Source organism: Ictalurus punctatus, chromosome 28, assembly GCF_001660625.3.
Source record: "Ictalurus punctatus breed USDA103 chromosome 28, Coco_2.0, whole genome shotgun sequence".
NCBI classification, from domain to species: domain Eukaryota; kingdom Metazoa; phylum Chordata; class Actinopteri; order Siluriformes; family Ictaluridae; genus Ictalurus; species Ictalurus punctatus.
The window spans coordinates 1,838,180-1,854,254 of NC_030443.2; the positions used below are offsets into that span (position 1 = coordinate 1,838,180).

General features: G+C 43.2%; 1 protein-coding gene across 3 annotated transcripts in view; it reads left to right on the forward strand.

Moving 5' to 3' along the window:
- Positions 1-38: 38 nt before the first annotated feature.
- Positions 39-16,075, forward strand: part of slc8a2a (solute carrier family 8 member 2a) — a 21,970-nt gene continuing 5,933 nt past the window's right edge. For 2 of the 3 annotated variants that reach the window (XM_053677117.1, XM_053677119.1), the window contains exons 1-6: positions 39-1,782; positions 12,139-12,446; positions 12,711-12,848; positions 14,339-14,566; positions 14,815-15,078; positions 15,396-15,842. In XM_053677117.1, the coding sequence (XP_053533092.1) occupies positions 12,177-12,446; positions 12,711-12,848; positions 14,339-14,566; positions 14,815-15,078; positions 15,396-15,842 (1,347 nt within the window). In that variant the 5' untranslated portion in view covers positions 39-1,782; positions 12,139-12,176. Of the gene's footprint in view, positions 1,783-3,302; positions 3,936-12,138; positions 12,447-12,710; positions 12,849-14,338; positions 14,567-14,814; positions 15,079-15,395; positions 15,843-16,075 lie in introns of those variants that run through there. The other variant, XM_053677118.1, reaches the window with a different exon arrangement.

Here is a 16,075-nt window from a genome sequence, read left to right on the forward strand (position 1 = left end):
TGCAAGAAAATAAGCACAGGCCTGGACTCGAGCCCATTTCACCTCAAGAGTTGAACGTGTGTAGTTGATATGGTTTATATAACATTTATGGAAGGGATTTTCAAGTGTTTTGGTTTTGTTTAAGGAGTTTATGCTTTTGTGGTTTCTCAGTAGCATGACACTCTGCAGGGTTTTTTGTGGTCTTATTAACTTCATGGCAGAAAAAGTGATGTTGTGTGATGGTGGTGAAGGAACAATTGTTCATAATGTAAGTGATAACAAGAACTATCTTGCCTCACAGACTTTCCACAACATCCAATTTAAAAAAATATAAGCAGTTGTATACAAAATAAATTACAAATGGTCATCGTTGGCAAATTGCTGTCGTACAAGAGCAATAAAACACTTCAGATTGTGCTGTTACAGGAAAATAATCATCTTTGGGCTAGCAAGTGTTGATTCCACTTCATCACACCATCCTGTTGTTGATTATGTTCCTATAACAGTATGACCTAGAGTGCATGCTCCGCTTTTATAGCTCACAGTAACATGTCCTTGTTTGAAAAGCACTAATAAGCAGATGTGCATTCTAGTACATACATAAAAACAATGGTGTATATACTTATCAGAAGAAGTAATGATAACAAACTTTACTTTTCCTTGTCATTGGAGTCGTACCATCAAGAGTACATCCTTTGTAGTTGAACATTGTAATTAAAGGTACACAATATTTAAATTTCTAGGCGATGGATTTCTAAAGATGTATCCTTGATGGCTCCACCCACCCCAACAACAAGGAAAAAAATAGTTTGCTGTCTTTGTTTCTGAGACTGTAGTTTGCTGTTCGTTCTGGAGAAAAGTAAAGGAACCTGAGTGACCGCACTAAATTTGTAAGGAGTAAATATCTAGTTGATACCATTTATTGGTCCTTAATGGTATCCACTAGACATAACACGCCACCAATAGAAGGCAACAAATTAACAGTAGAGGCCAACAGGGACCATTAGAGTTTCCCTTAAAACCAATACACTTCCCATTATAACCTTTTACAAATTCTATGATGGTTTCTATTGTTTTTGTTTTTCAGCAGGGAATGATCTGAAGTGTTGTCACTTCCTGCAAATATGCAAGCATCCATTCAATTTATAACTGTTTATGTATGTTTTTATGAGTTGTTATGAGTTTAAAAATAATAATAATAATAAGTTATATAATTATATGAGATCATCTATGCCAGATGTTCCCAGCCCTGGTCCTGAAGCAGAGAACCCCCCTGTCCTGCACTCTTAACACATCTGATGCCACTCAGGATGACTTGGTAATTACCTGATTAGTTGAAATGAAGTGTGTTGGATCAGGAGGTTTCTTCAGGACCTGGGGTGAGAACCTGCACTTTATTAATAACTGTATCCAGTATTGCCCAGTCCCGTGAAGGGTGCCAATAATTCTTGACTGTAAAATGTAACTCTCTCTGGAGTGCTGAATGCAAATGAATCTGGCTTCTGTCCAACCCGCTTCATTTTATTAGAATGGACCGTTTGACGCACCGCTCCTCGTGCCGCGTGACGCAGGCGCGGTGAGTTTTCGGGGATGCTTTCCGACGACAGGTCACTTACACACACACACACGCACGCACGCGCGCGCGCACACACATACACATGCACAGAAAGCAATAATCCAGGACAACATCTAAGAAGGTGCTGAAGGTGTTGCACTGGACTTTAGAAAAGGGAAAAGAAGAAGAAAAGCATCTCACTTGGTTTTCACACCAGCGATGCACGTGCGATTGCAGTAGAACCTGAGGTAAGAACTGACAGGAATGTTTGTTTGTTTATTTATTTTTTATTGCAGTGTGTGTGTGTGTGTGTGTGTGTGTGTGTGTGTGTGTGTGTGTGTCATGTGTGCTACCTCCACAGCTTTATTAAAGTTGAATATTTGACTAGAGGGTGAAAGAACTGTCTCCGTTAAGAGTCTCACGTGCTCGTTCATTAACGCACGAGCCAAACCTCCGTTAAATTCACTTCAGCACACCTCAAACTTACGAGTTACTCGTGCAACAGGTGTTTCCCTCCGTTTAGACGATTATTGTCAATTATTTATTAATTTGTCATGTCAATGAGCTTCTCTTCATGCACATTGTCCACAAACGTCGTTTTTATCCAGTTAAAATAATTTAAAGCGGTTACTGAGGACGAATGAATGAATGAATGTGTGCAGTATTAATCTGTTCAGCACGCTGTTATTGTCCAAGAAATTGATTTTAAAGACCATTTCTAAGCTTAAATCCTCTCTCCCTTAATTAAGACGACCTATGAATATTCATGAGCTTTCTTCATGCACAAAGAATAGGTAAACGTGTCATTTCATACAATTAAAAAAAAAATATATTTGAAGATGAATGAATGAGTGAATCTGATTTAATATCTGTAGTGAAAATCAGCTCAGCAGTGCTTTTGATGCCTAAGAAGTGACTAAAAATACTACAAGAGCGTCTCTTCATCCTCAGTGTAAAAAAAGAGCAATAGCGAAGAATATTTATGAATATTTATGAGTATGGTAATTATTTAGAACGTCTAATTTGACTTCCGCCCCGCCCCCACACCCTCCAAATTAGCTCGCGTTTGTCACAGGCCAACACGCGTAGGATTTCAGTATCAAAGTCTCGATTTACACCGCTGTTTCCTCAGTAATTTATTTAACAGCAGCCGAAAAACCTGTCAAAATAAACAGTTACCACAGAATTCACATTTTGTGTCAGTTATTAACACTATAGCTAATCTAGCTAGGCTAACCCTAGCTAAACCTAACTAGCCAGTTTCTCAGCTGTATACGGAAGCACAGAGACTGAGTGTACTGTCTTAACAAATTTCACCCAAAATTAAAACTGTATTATCAGGTTCAACCAGCCAGGTTCTCTTATGCATGAAAACATGACATTTTAAATAATATTTTCATGCTGAAGAGGGAATTTCAGGTAAAAATGCTAACAAGGCTAAGTAAATGGTGTGGGGGGCTTTTCATCACTGTTCATCGCTGAGATATTCCCAGTTTTTCATTTATATTTAGTAAAGAAAAACATACAGTATAGACTTTAGATATTGTGAATGTTTCTGTGAGATGATTTATAACATTTTATTGAAAATCAGTGCTTTGTGACAGTCAGGGGTAACCCTGCTGAGACTTTTCCGACAAGGAAAGTCCTCAAGACAGGACTTTGACCATTTTTTCAACTTGTTTTGCAGATGTTCATATAACAGTGTTAAATGTAACTATAAACAGATTTTTAAATTAATAAAATTGTAAAAAAAAAAAAAAAAAAAAAAAAAAAAAAAAAAAAAAAAAAAACATGATGTGGTTTTGTCATTTAAAAAAAAAAACCTGCTGTGGTATAAGAAGAATAAAACACTTAAGGACAGGCACGTCAGAACTCAGGGTGGTAACAGTTACTTCGCTTCATCACACCACCCTGTCACTGATTATTTTCCCTGTAACATCACTGTACTGAGTTTGTAATCAGTATAATAATTACGAAGTTACGTCGAAGTGGTGATGCATGAGGTCGAAGTCTTGGGTCAGTCCTGAGTTGAAGCGATTAAACAGTAATCCGCCTCATGCAGTCCGGTTGTCTTTTGAAATGGGGGATAAAAAAATGGAAATGGAATATTTTCTTACAGCCTAGCATCTAATATAGAATATTCTAGTACTTTTTAAACATATTTGGACCATATGCGCGATTACCATGGACCAGATTTTGATGCGTTACCCCATACTGACAGAAAATTCAATCTTTCGTGTCTTTCTCATGATGTCGCTAATGAGCAAATTTAGTTTGCCTCTGAAAATGTAAAAATAGTGAAGCTTGATCGCTTTTTTAACCTCAGTTTAATGTTTGGTATCACGAAGGACACATGGCCTATGATTAGGATGTGGATCTGTAAGTTAGAAGTGATTTAATGGTAAGTTTCATGTACAAATGTTCTTACTGACATCTTTTGAGGATTTTGATGTTGACTTTGACATCTTTTGACATTTACATGGCGCTAAACTGGTAGGTATAAGCTTCCATTACATGTTTACTAACTTAGCCTCAAAGCTAACAAGTGAAAAAGTCAAGAAGCAGAATTGGGATGAAAAGAGAACTTGGTGTATATTTTTAACATCTTTCTCCAGACCATTTGAACCTACTCTAGGATAACACATGTACTATAATAATTGATTTACTAATATAGAGAGCAGTGCGCACAGTCTCACACACACCGTTAATCCGGTCTATGCTATCCTGAGACTGCAGGGTATCGATGCACATCTGTAACACGCTGGACTGGAACATAAAACTCAGCATGTGTTCAGTCCTAACAGATCTGCATAGACACATTGACCTGTAGGAGGGCACATGTATACCACACACACACAATACATAACCTAAAACCACTTTATCATTTACTAAAGCTAGCATAGCCAATGAGCACTTTGCTAGCTTTATTAGCTGGTAAGTGGCTTGAGTTTTATATGATGCCGTGATAAAAGCAACATTGTGGTTTTTAATAGGGTAATAATGGACGGCTGTTGGTTTGATCCAGGCAATTACGGAATAAATAAGCAGGGTGGGACAATGTAATAAGATATAATAACGACATTAATATTGCAGTAAATTTCCATAACAAAACACTTTTCTGAGTAAGCTGTGTATCTTGTATGTTAACCTATGTTATTGTATCAGTTGTTTAATTTGACCTTTTTTCTTTGACTTTTTTTTGTACTGGTTGGTTGGAGAAAAAAAAAATCTCCGAAGCTTTTAAATGTAGATGAACGGATTTGTCAAATAAAAGTCCATCAGCTATGCAAACAATGTTTCTGCCATCAACTGCTCTTTTTTTCCTTGGCCGAACTGCTCCATGTCTGGTTGTTTGTACACCACTGGTTTCTTTCTTTTTCAGTACATTCCAAATTGTTGTATTGGCTGTGCCCAATGCTTGGGCAATAGCTCTGATGGATTTTCCCTCCTTTCTCAGCTGCAAAATGGCTTGCTTTTCTCCCATAGACAGCACTCTGGTCTTCATGTTGGTTCCCTTCAAAGGGAATGAAACTGCATGGCGTTCTACTTGGAAAAGCCATTATGGTTAGAGTGAAAGTTTGTGTTGGGGAAATGATCTCACTGCTTTTTTTTTTTTTTGTGTATGGGGTGTGTGTTAGAATTGGGGATAACAAGCCCTCATCCCTGGGTGTTTGGTTGCATATTGATTTGTAGAGATTTTGCCAATCAGCAACAACCACAAGTCATCGGAAATGGCGGTTTGGATTTTCCAAATTGCACGTCTGAGACGAGGACCCGTGTGAGGTGTTATTTGAGCAGATGAAAAAGGGGCAGTGCGCCTCAACAGTTAAAGTTCAGTGCTAGTGACGGGAAAGTCAGACCCTGTCAAATAATTCTGCGTTTGATTAAGTTTGTCACTCGTGACCTCAGACTATGAAAAAAAACAAAAACAAGAAAAACGTCCCCTCAACTTTAAATTCCTACTCAGGAAATCAGGACGGCGTCCTCAACCTGGAGTTCAACATATCATGTCATGTCAACATGGCTGCTCGCACGGCCGACAGTGAATAAAACATCACTACTTTGAATGATTTTGCAGTCTCATTTGTTTAATAATGTTGTCTTGGTCTACTTTTAAGGACTTCTGATGATGTTTTAGGTCACATTTACGCAGATATAGACAAAATCCTAAAAGGTTCACAAACTTTCAAGCACCACTGTATACCATTTAATGTTATCCTGTGGAAAAAAAAAAGTAAGCTTTAAAAAATATTATATTCTGAAATAAAGATAAGTTTGGACGGTTCTCATGTTCCGGCAGTCTTGACGCGCTGTGTAAGCAGTAACAGCATCTGATCTGCTATTAGACTCGGGGAATATTGCTTACCGTGTTTTTTATTTGTTAAATACCTAATCCTGTTACATGTATTCCGTTACTTCTGCATGTGAAAGACGTCGCTATGAAGCGTAACCTTAAACATTCGTGACTCGCGCTGAAAGGGAAGATGTTTGTATGCAGCCAGGTTTATCGATTCGCCCAATTCGGAGTTTTTCAGGTGTCGCCTTCTGATGAGCGGCATGTATAAAATATAAATGCACATCTGTCAGATGATTTGAGTTTGCCAATATGTGTGTGTGTGAGTGTGTGTGTGTGTGTGTGTGTGAGAGTGTGTGGGGGGTGGCAGCTTCATTGTCTTGCCATGGTGTTGAATATTGCATAATGTCCGCGTTGTGGCGAAAGGCAGTTGAAGTTGAGACAGTGGCTCCTTCTAGAGTGACCGTATCGTCATGTTCAGGTGAAAGTGGCAGGTGAAACACACACCACGGGACCTGAGCTCTCTCCGTCTGACACGGTTCGGGTGTGTGTGTGTGTGTGAGCATGAGAGCATTCATCTGCATATTTCTCAATGTATTCTGACTTAATCAGTCTGTACCTGTGTGTGTGTGTGTGTGTGTGTGTGTGTGTGCACGTGACACTTATCTGTGTAGGTCGCAGTGACTGTCATGTGTGTGTCAGTGTGTGTCATGCGTGTGTCAGTGTGTGTGTTTACCTCCCTTCACTGCGTCTTTGTTACATGCAGACAGACAGACAGTGAGACAGACCGAGAGAGAAAGACAGCGATAGACAAAGAAGGAGAGATTACAGTGTGCCTCTTTACAGAGGCCACGCCTCTTTCACTGTGACTGACAGGCAGACAGGTAACACCACTGTCATTGAGACTGACGGGCAGAGATGCCACACCTCCTTCACTGTGATTGACAGCTCCAGGGATCAGTGAGCTTTTAAGGTGTTATAAATCAGAAACATAAACCCCTCCCCCTCGTTGCTTACCTCGACACATTTAGGCAGGTTTCCGATCTCTAACACACCCGCTTGGACTCCTGAAGTGCGCGATACTTAGCTGGTGAATTGAAACACTTGTGTTTTGGAGCGGGATAAAACGCTGCAGTCCGACACCCCTGATCCCGAGCCAAGCGTGTCTGATGTTCGCCGGCTCCAATTATCCACGCGCTTGAAGTAACAATGGCTTGATTTCCTGAAACGGCCTCATTAATCAGATTCAGCGGTGAGAAGTCTGCTCGCTGACCTGAACACTAAAACAGAACACAATCGGTTATTTTATTTTCCCACATTAGCATGTAAAAACTACTGAACCCGGGTCCGAGTTACCTGCTGTATCATCTACGTCCTTAACAGATTCGGTTTTAATATGTTCTGAACCTCATTACCGTGAGCTTCCCAGGTGTCTTGAGTCTGACGTGACGTGGACTTAACATTTCCATGGTGAAATCACAAAACCAGTTCTTTCCTGTTCTTGGTTAAGTTATAGCAGCTATAAACAGTCGTCCCCTCACCAGCCTCTTGGGGTTTTTTTTTCTCCCTTCCTGAAGTTAATAAGACAAAAATAATTACTCCTCACGTAAACTCCTCCTTCCTGAAGATGTCGGAAAAGTTGAAGTTCCAGCTTTACCTCTGGCTGGTACAAAGCGCTGACGCTGGAGACGTGTTCTGTAAATGTTAAATAAAATCTATTTGCCGAAAACCTTATAACGAGTATACGTTTTTCTTTGTTCAGTTCCAGCACGTGTGTTTCGAGCAGTATTTGGTTATGTGGAGAACGACCTGTGATTTGCGGCTGCGCTAATGTCAGAGCTGCGGTTATAGGAAAGGAATCCGCACGTTCTGACCAATCAGAAGTTATTCAGTGGCATATACACCGATCAGCCGTAACGTTAAAACCACCTGCGTGATATCGTGTAGGTCCACCTCTCCTTGTGCCACGAAAACAGCTCTGACCCATCATGGACTCCACAAGACCTCTGAAGGTGTGCTGTGGTATCTCCCACCAAGACGTTAACAGCAGATCCTTTAAGTCGTGTAAGTTGCGAGGTCGGGCCTCCATGGATCCAAGACCTGGTGGTTTTGGAGACGCTCTGACCCAGTCGACTAGCCATCACAATCTGGCCCTTGTCGAAGTCGCTCAGATCTTTACGCTTGCCCATTTTTCCTGCTTCCAACACGTCAACCTCGAGAACTGACTGTTCACTTTCTGCCTAATAAATATACACCCCCCTTTAACCTCTGGCACTGTAACGAGATAATCAATATTATTCACTTCACCTGTCAGTGGGTTTAACGTTACTGATCAGTGTATGCTCAGTGGTGGTCACTTTTCACTGATGGGCGATATGTAGAGGGGCGTGGGGTTGGGGGCGGGGGAGGGGGGGGTTGTCGGTACATTGTGCACAGCAAAATTGGGATTAAAAAAGTGACGTACATGGTGTTGGAAATAAAAAAAACAATGAAAAAAAACAATACAGAATTAAGTAGTAAAAACAGAACATATTAGAAAATGAAGACTTTGTGAGTTTTGGTTAAACTTTGACTACAAAGTGTGAAAGAAAGAGACAAGTTGAGATAATAGAGCAGTGATACTGATAGCCGATGTGTGTGTGTGTGTGTGTGTGTGTGTGTGTCAGAGTGATGGCTGCTAACCAGAGACAGCCAGGACACCGCGTCCTCAGGGTTCAGTTACAGCCGACTAGTAATCGTGTGTGTGTGTGTGTGTGTGTGTGTGTGAGAGAGATCAGTGCTGTCCAAAGCTGAACAGGGCATGATGATGATATAAACACTCTTGAAGCACTGCGATGAATAACAGACTTTATTGTTGTTCTCAGTGAGAGCTGTGGATTGGTTAGTGACAGCTTAATGCTGATTGGTTGATGAGGCAGGTATGGAGTGTTAATTGGGTAATTTGAAAAAGTCTCACTACCTCTGCCTGACTTCTGATGAACAGTCTGTAAACATGAGTCTGAGAATATTGTGAATATTCCAGGCTTTTGTGAGTTTGCTTCTTGTTTCTGGGCATTCTCCTGACCGTTTCCTTTCTCTGTCTTTCTCCCTTCGCCTTCTCATCTCCTTCCCCTCCTTCTCACTCGTTATATCTGACCTCTCTCTTTCTCTCCCCCTTTATCTCCCTTCATCCCTGTAACCCTCTCCCTCTTTTGCCTCATGTAACCGTGCTATCTAGTACTCCTGTGTGTTTGTCTCGTGTGTGTGTGTGTGTGTGTGTGTGTGTAATATCAACCGCTAAAAGGTGCTAACTCCGCTAAGTTGTCAGAGCCTCGCGTAAACCAATCTGACCAATCACTTACAGCCAACACTGAAAGAGTGAGACAGTGTCACCACAGAAACCCGAGATCTCTCTCTCTCACACACACACACACACACACACACACACACACACACACACATGACACTACACATTCACATATAACTTGTCCATTCTATAACCTGGCAAGAAAACTCTTCGTGATGTTACCCTCTGGTGGGCGTGGCCTGTCCAGCAGAACATAATTCAAAGATAACAGTTCGTGTTGCTTAGCATCGTGTAGGTGCACCTCTCCTTGTGCCATCAGAACAGCTCTGACCCGTGAAGGCATGGACTCCACGAGACCTCTGAAGGTGTGCTGTGAACACCATCTGGCACCAAGACGTTATCAGCAGATCCTTTAAGTCCTGTAAGATCCGGGGAAGGGAGGCCGAGTCAACACCTTGAGCTCTTTGTCATGTTCCTCAAACCGTTCCTGAACAGTGTTTGCAGTGTGTCAGGGCACATTATCCTGCCGAAAGACGGGACACCGCTGCCATGAAGGAGTGTAGTCGGTCTGCAGCGATGTTTAGGTAGGTGGTACATGTCAAAGAAACATCCACATGAAGGCCAAGACCTGAGGTTTCCCAGCAGAACATCACCCAGAGCATCACACTTCCTCCACCAGCTAGCCTTCTGCCCATAGTGCATCCTGTCTTCTCCAGGCATCTGGCCGTCCACTTGATGTAAAATAAAACATGACTCATCAGACCAGCCCACCTTCTTCCATCGCTCCATGGTCCATGGAGCTTTCAGTGGTGTACAGGAGTCAGCATGGGCGCTACACAGCCCCGTACGCAGCAAACTGATGCACTGTGTGTTCCTTGTCCATCCTTGCCCATTTTTTAAAAACTGTAACGAGACAATCAATGTTATTCACTTCTTTACTGATCGGTCGCTGTACACGTAAATAGTACGTCAAGATAATATACTATCAGGATCAGTTCTTACAGTGGAGACTGTCTTGATATACTGTTTAGTGCAGTCGTATGTGGATTGGGCGTGGCTAAGGAACCATTTTCACGCCACTGTAAATCTGTTTCGGTCTGGACAGACATCTTAATATTTGTCGCTCCTTTCTTGGAAGCTAAACTCAGGAAGGAACTGTGGCATTGGATTGGTCGAAGGAATTTACCGGAGCCAGTTGTTTAGCTGAAGGAGGAGTGTTATCTCATGCTGATGTAGACTGTGTGTATTGTGTGTGTGTGTGTGTGTGGAGGGGGGGGTATTTTTGCTGCAGGTGTAGGGTTGCAGAGAGTGCAGGTAACCATAGCACAGCTTGGAAAGTGAAACGTGACCCCACTGTGAGGCGCACGCTCCTCATGTCAATCTCAACCGCACACACACACACACACACACACACACACACACACACACACATTAAATTTAGCTCATACATTCTTAATAGACATAAAAACTACTAATGTGACACACTCCTACATGGAATTGCAGTAAATCCTGTGCACGTGCGTCCAGCTTCTCCGGATTTCTTGTTTTCACGACACCGATCCCAGTTTGTTTATTTTTCAAAAGCTGATGTACACAGTAAATAAGAGACTTTTTTTTTCTCTGCAGGATTGTGATTCATGCGAATTTGTCAGGCGAAGAGGTCTGGCCACAGATTTGCCTTATAATGATGATGATGATGATGATGTAATCCATTTTTTTCCCCAATGCTTTCTTTCTTCAGTCAAGCTAACATCTGTGTAGTTCATTAAATTATTGTTGTTTGTTTTTAATCACGTCTACGTGATCTAAATGTTACGAGCTCCATATGAGAACCATGATTAAACAGAACTCGGACAAATTCACGATATGAAATCCATCAGCAAACGCGTCGGCGACGTGTCATTTTAAGCCGGACTGTACTCACCCTAAAGGTCGAGCGCACACAGCTGACCCGGCTGTTTGCTTAAACTAGAAACCTTCTGGCCAAATCCAGCTCGAGATGATTTGTTCTGATAAGAGAACATGAAATGGTGCTTTTTTTTTTCTTTTTTATTTAAAGTACAATGAAATCGTTGCCTCGGGCGATACGTGTCCAAGACTTTCCAGAAATTCACTTCAAGTTGAACTCTGCTGAAGTGTGAACCAGTGCAGCTTCTGGGTTTTACTCTGTGGGCTTTATTTAGTGGCTATAAATTATTAATAGAACTTTTTTCTTGTGGTCCGTACTGTCACAGTCAGGGTGCAGACAGAGTGGTTATACATTCTCCTGTGAGATCCAATTCAACAAGTTCGAGATCAGACAATGCCGTGTCATGTCATTCATGGCTGGGAGTCCAAGACAGGAAAACTGTCCATGCTCTCTGGGTGGGCTAGGTGTGTACTCTCTCTCTCTCTCTCTCTCTCTCTCTCTCTCTCTCTCTCTCTCTCTCTCCTGTCAATCAGAGAGACACTCGTCGTTGGTGTTTGTCTGTGAGCTCGTGTATGCAGAAGAGGGCAGATAGCGCGTTCCACGGTCTTTGGACTTGAGTCCTGATGCGCAGCTCTACTGTGAACCCTGAGATGGAGTTAATGCTTTAATCACTGTTTCCAGTTCTGCCTATTTGGGAGATTGCTGAATGAAAAGTCCAGGGGGTGGAGCCAGACCTGATCCAATTTGTCCTATAAGCCCCGACCCCTTAACCCCTAACCCACAAGATCCTATACAACACAGAACACTTTTCCAGCCTGAAACACACAGAGCTGTCTCCAACCCCTGGACTTTTGGTTCTGCAGCAGAACTATTTCACAAAGGCTCGAATTCCAGGCGAATGACAAAAGACGACGCTTACAGTAATCCAACGCTGCCACCTATAGGACAGTCTGACTTACAACAACTGTAATCTGATGTACAAAAATCTTGTAAATGAAAACCTGAGGTTTCCTTGAGCATTTAGGATATTTATATTAAATAACTAAACTGTCATTTAAAAAAAAAAAATTAAAAAGTCAAAACACAATCGTTCTGATTCTTTTCTCTGTATGCAGGAGGAGACCGTCTCTCTCCTGCCTGTTCCTCCGCGGTCATGGCATCTCCTGTCCTCCTGCTCCTCCTCGTCATGCCCGTGTGTGCGTGCGGCAGTGTTGAGGTGAACACCAGCTCTAAGCGGAGCTGTATGGATAAGGTGGTGTGCGCCGACGGGATTCTACTTCCTGTTTGGCTCCCTCACGATCCGCCGCTGCTCCAGCAGGTGATTCGTGCGATCATCTACTTTGCGTCTCTGCTCTATATGTTCCTGGGCGTGTCCATCATCGCTGACCGCTTCATGGCCTCCATCGAGGTCATCACCTCGCAGGTATACACACACACACACACACACCTATAAGTACACCACCTGCCCTAACCCTGTCATGGCCATCCCAGTCTCCTGACCTGAACCCCATAGAAACCCTGTGGGGTGAACTGAAGAGGAGAATCCACCATCTGTCTGTCTGTCTGTCTCTCTTTTATACACAATCTCTATAATGTACTTTAATAGTAATCAGGAACGGTGAGCAAGAGAATATAATTTCTAAATGTGTGTGTGTGTGTGTGTGTGTGTGTGTGTGTGTTCCTGTAGGAGAAAGAGGTAACCATTACAGGGCCGAACGGGGAACAGACAGTGACGAGGGTGCGGATATGGAACGAAACCATATCCAATCTCACTCTGATGGCCCTCGGCTCTTCCGCTCCAGAGATCCTGCTGTCAGTTATAGAGGTGCGCGCACACACACACACACACACACACTATATGCCCTTGGATCGACTTCATTTGCGATACTGTCAATCACAGGACTACACACACACACACACACACACACACACACACACACACACTTCTGCCCTGGGTCATCTCTGTCATCTTGTGATAGTGTCACTAGCAGAAAGTACACACACACACACACACACACACACACACACACAACACACCTTGAAAACACACCAAACCTTATGTGACTTTATTCTGTATTCATCTTGACTTGGCAACCTTGTGGGAAAATAGAACCCAATGTAGCAATTAAAATAGGGTGTGAAAACAAACACACACACACACACACACACACACACACACACACACACACACACACACATTGCACACGTTGCTTTCCAGATCCTTTCTGACCTCAGTGTAATATCACACACTCTACATACTCATTAACACAAGATAAGCAGTTAACGCAGTAGTCACCTTGGCAATAACCAACTATTTCACACACAGTCCCCCCCCCTACACACACACACACACTCACACGAACACAAAGCCCATCTTCAGGTACTTTTAATCTAAACATTAACTCTTGGCGCTTTCGGAAAATTGTCATTTTTCCGAACTTGCTTTGCCTCTGGATGCTCATTAACCTCAGACGCTAACGGTCTTTACTTTTCGTCGGAAAATTTCACAGCTCTTTTTTTTTTTTTTCTTTTCTTTCCACTTTACAGAAGAGATTGAAGATTGTCCTCAACTGTCCACTTATTGACCCTTCTGCCCTCTCTAGTCTTCTTGCGCCCTCTATTGGCCACATCCGCTCTGCACTTCATCTCCATTTCTGGCACATCCTCGCTCTATTTCCCCTCCTCATTTCCTCTTAAAGCCCACCTCGATACATGATTAGCTCTGATGACGTCTGTTACCTGAGCCTCAGACGGTCTGAACGATCACGTTACCATAATCGGTCCACGACAGCTCCTTAAAGACAGCCCAAGAATGAAGGGCTCCTATTTGTTTTCCCCAGAGTAGATTGTCACATCGAGTGATTATTAAAGGGGGGGGGGCACTGGGAATTTTAAGAGCGATGGATGTGGAAATCGTAGAGGCGTTGGGAGAAGAGAGGTGTTCTGACCCGGGAAGCAAGCGAGCCAAAGAGACGTACAGAATAACATTAATACGAAAGGAACTACCTTAACGACAAAACCATACTATTCATACCGTACAGTCACAGGTATCGTTATAGTTACCAAGTCCTAAATGATGATCAGTGAAAGAGAAACAAGATCCGGCTCTAACGCCGCTGACTGATAATAACATCTGGATCGTCACACAGTGGAAATGTACGGGTGTGAACATGTTATCACGGACAGAAGGGAATAAATAGAACGTTAATATAACTGTAAGATGGTCGAGCTGTGTGTTTAGGTGTGTAAGTATTAACGATGTTGGTGTTCTTCATGATCTGGGGTATGTGTACCGGTGTGCTTGTGCGTAATCAGGTGTGCGGACACGGCTTCGAATCGGGCGAGCTCGGCCCCGGCACGATCGTGGGCAGCGCTGCCTTTAACATGCTCGTGATCATCGCGATCTGTGTGTCTGTGATCCCGGACGGCGAGGTGAGGAAGATCAAACACCTGCGTGTGTTCTTCATCACCGCCTCCTGGAGCATCTTCGCCTACATTTGGCTCTATCTTATCATCTCCGTAATGTCCCCGGGCATCGTTCAGGTGATGTATTGATATGTGTGCGTTTTATGTTCAACTCTTATGTTCTATTTGGATTAAGATCATCACTAATGTTTAAAAAAAATGTCAAAACAATATTCAACATATTTTTATATATATATACATATATATGCACATTGTTGACCAAGCGAAGGGAACAGGAGCGTTACGCAGCCCAAATGGCATAACCGTAAACCGACAAAGCTTTACTCACTTTACCTTTACCTAGTGTGTTTTTCTTCACGTGTCAGGTGTGGGAAGCCCTGACGACCCTCTTGTTCTTCCCCGTGTGTGTCCTGATGGCGTGGATCGCAGACCGGCGGCTCCTCTTCTACAAATACCTTCATCGGCGTTACCGTGCCGACAAGCGCCACGGCATCATCGTGGAGACGGACGGCGATCTGGCGCCCAATGGCATTGACGTCATCATGGAGGGGAAATTCCATGGCAACGCCAACGGTGGCACTAGCAACAGCACGGAGACGGGCAAAGGCCCCGAGCAGGATCGTGAGGAGGTACAGAGGAAGTGGGAGAGGAAGACAGAGAGAGAGAGAGACTGAGACAGGAAGACAGAGAGAAATCTGAGAAATAGGAGAAACTCTAAGCAGTAGTTATTTAGCCATATGCTCTCACAGATTCGCAAGTTCTCAAATCTTGCTGGTCTGTTGCTTCAAGGTTTCGTCTGGCTAATTATAGTATTCGCTAAGCTACTGCTGAAATGTTGAATGTTAAAAGGATTTAAAAGGTTTTCCGGATGTTGTGTAAATGTTGCTGTGGTGTTAGCTTTCTGCTGCTAAGCAATAGCGAATACGTTTTCTATCTGTCCTCGCAGGTGATCCGCGTGCTGCGTGACCTGCGGCAGAGACATCCGGATAAAGACTTGGACCAGCTGATTGAGATGGCCAACTACTCGAACCTGCAGAAGCAGCCCAAGAGTCGTGCGTTTTACCGCGTACAGGCCACGCGCATGATTATCGGAGCTGGAAACGTGTTAAAGAAGCACGCTGCAGCAGAACAAGCCAAACGTACAGGCCCGAATGCAGGCCCCGATGACGATCTGGAGACTTGCGCACACGTGGCGTTTGAGCAGGATCGTTACCGCTGTGGCGAAAACTGCGGCCAGCTGAGTGTATGGGTTGTACTGCGAGGGGGCAGTGGCTCCGGAACGTTCCAAGTGGACTACCGGACCGACAACGGCTCGGCCAAAGCCGGAGTGGATTACGATTACTGCGAGGGAACGCTGGAGTTTCAACCTGGAGACACACGCAAAGAGATAAAGGTAGAGATGCGTAACGTGTGTGTGTTAAGGAAGATGGAGGAAGAGTAAGCAAGTCAGTCATGGAGGCTCTGATTGTAGGGAAGGAAATCAGATAAAAATTCCAGCTTTATGGCAAATATTACAGTGAACTCAATATAATCAATATTACATGATCTATAAGCAAAATACTTGGACCCAGAACTGAGCCTTGAGGAAGCCGTTGTGTAGGAGCACGTGTGGGTTTCAACTGAATA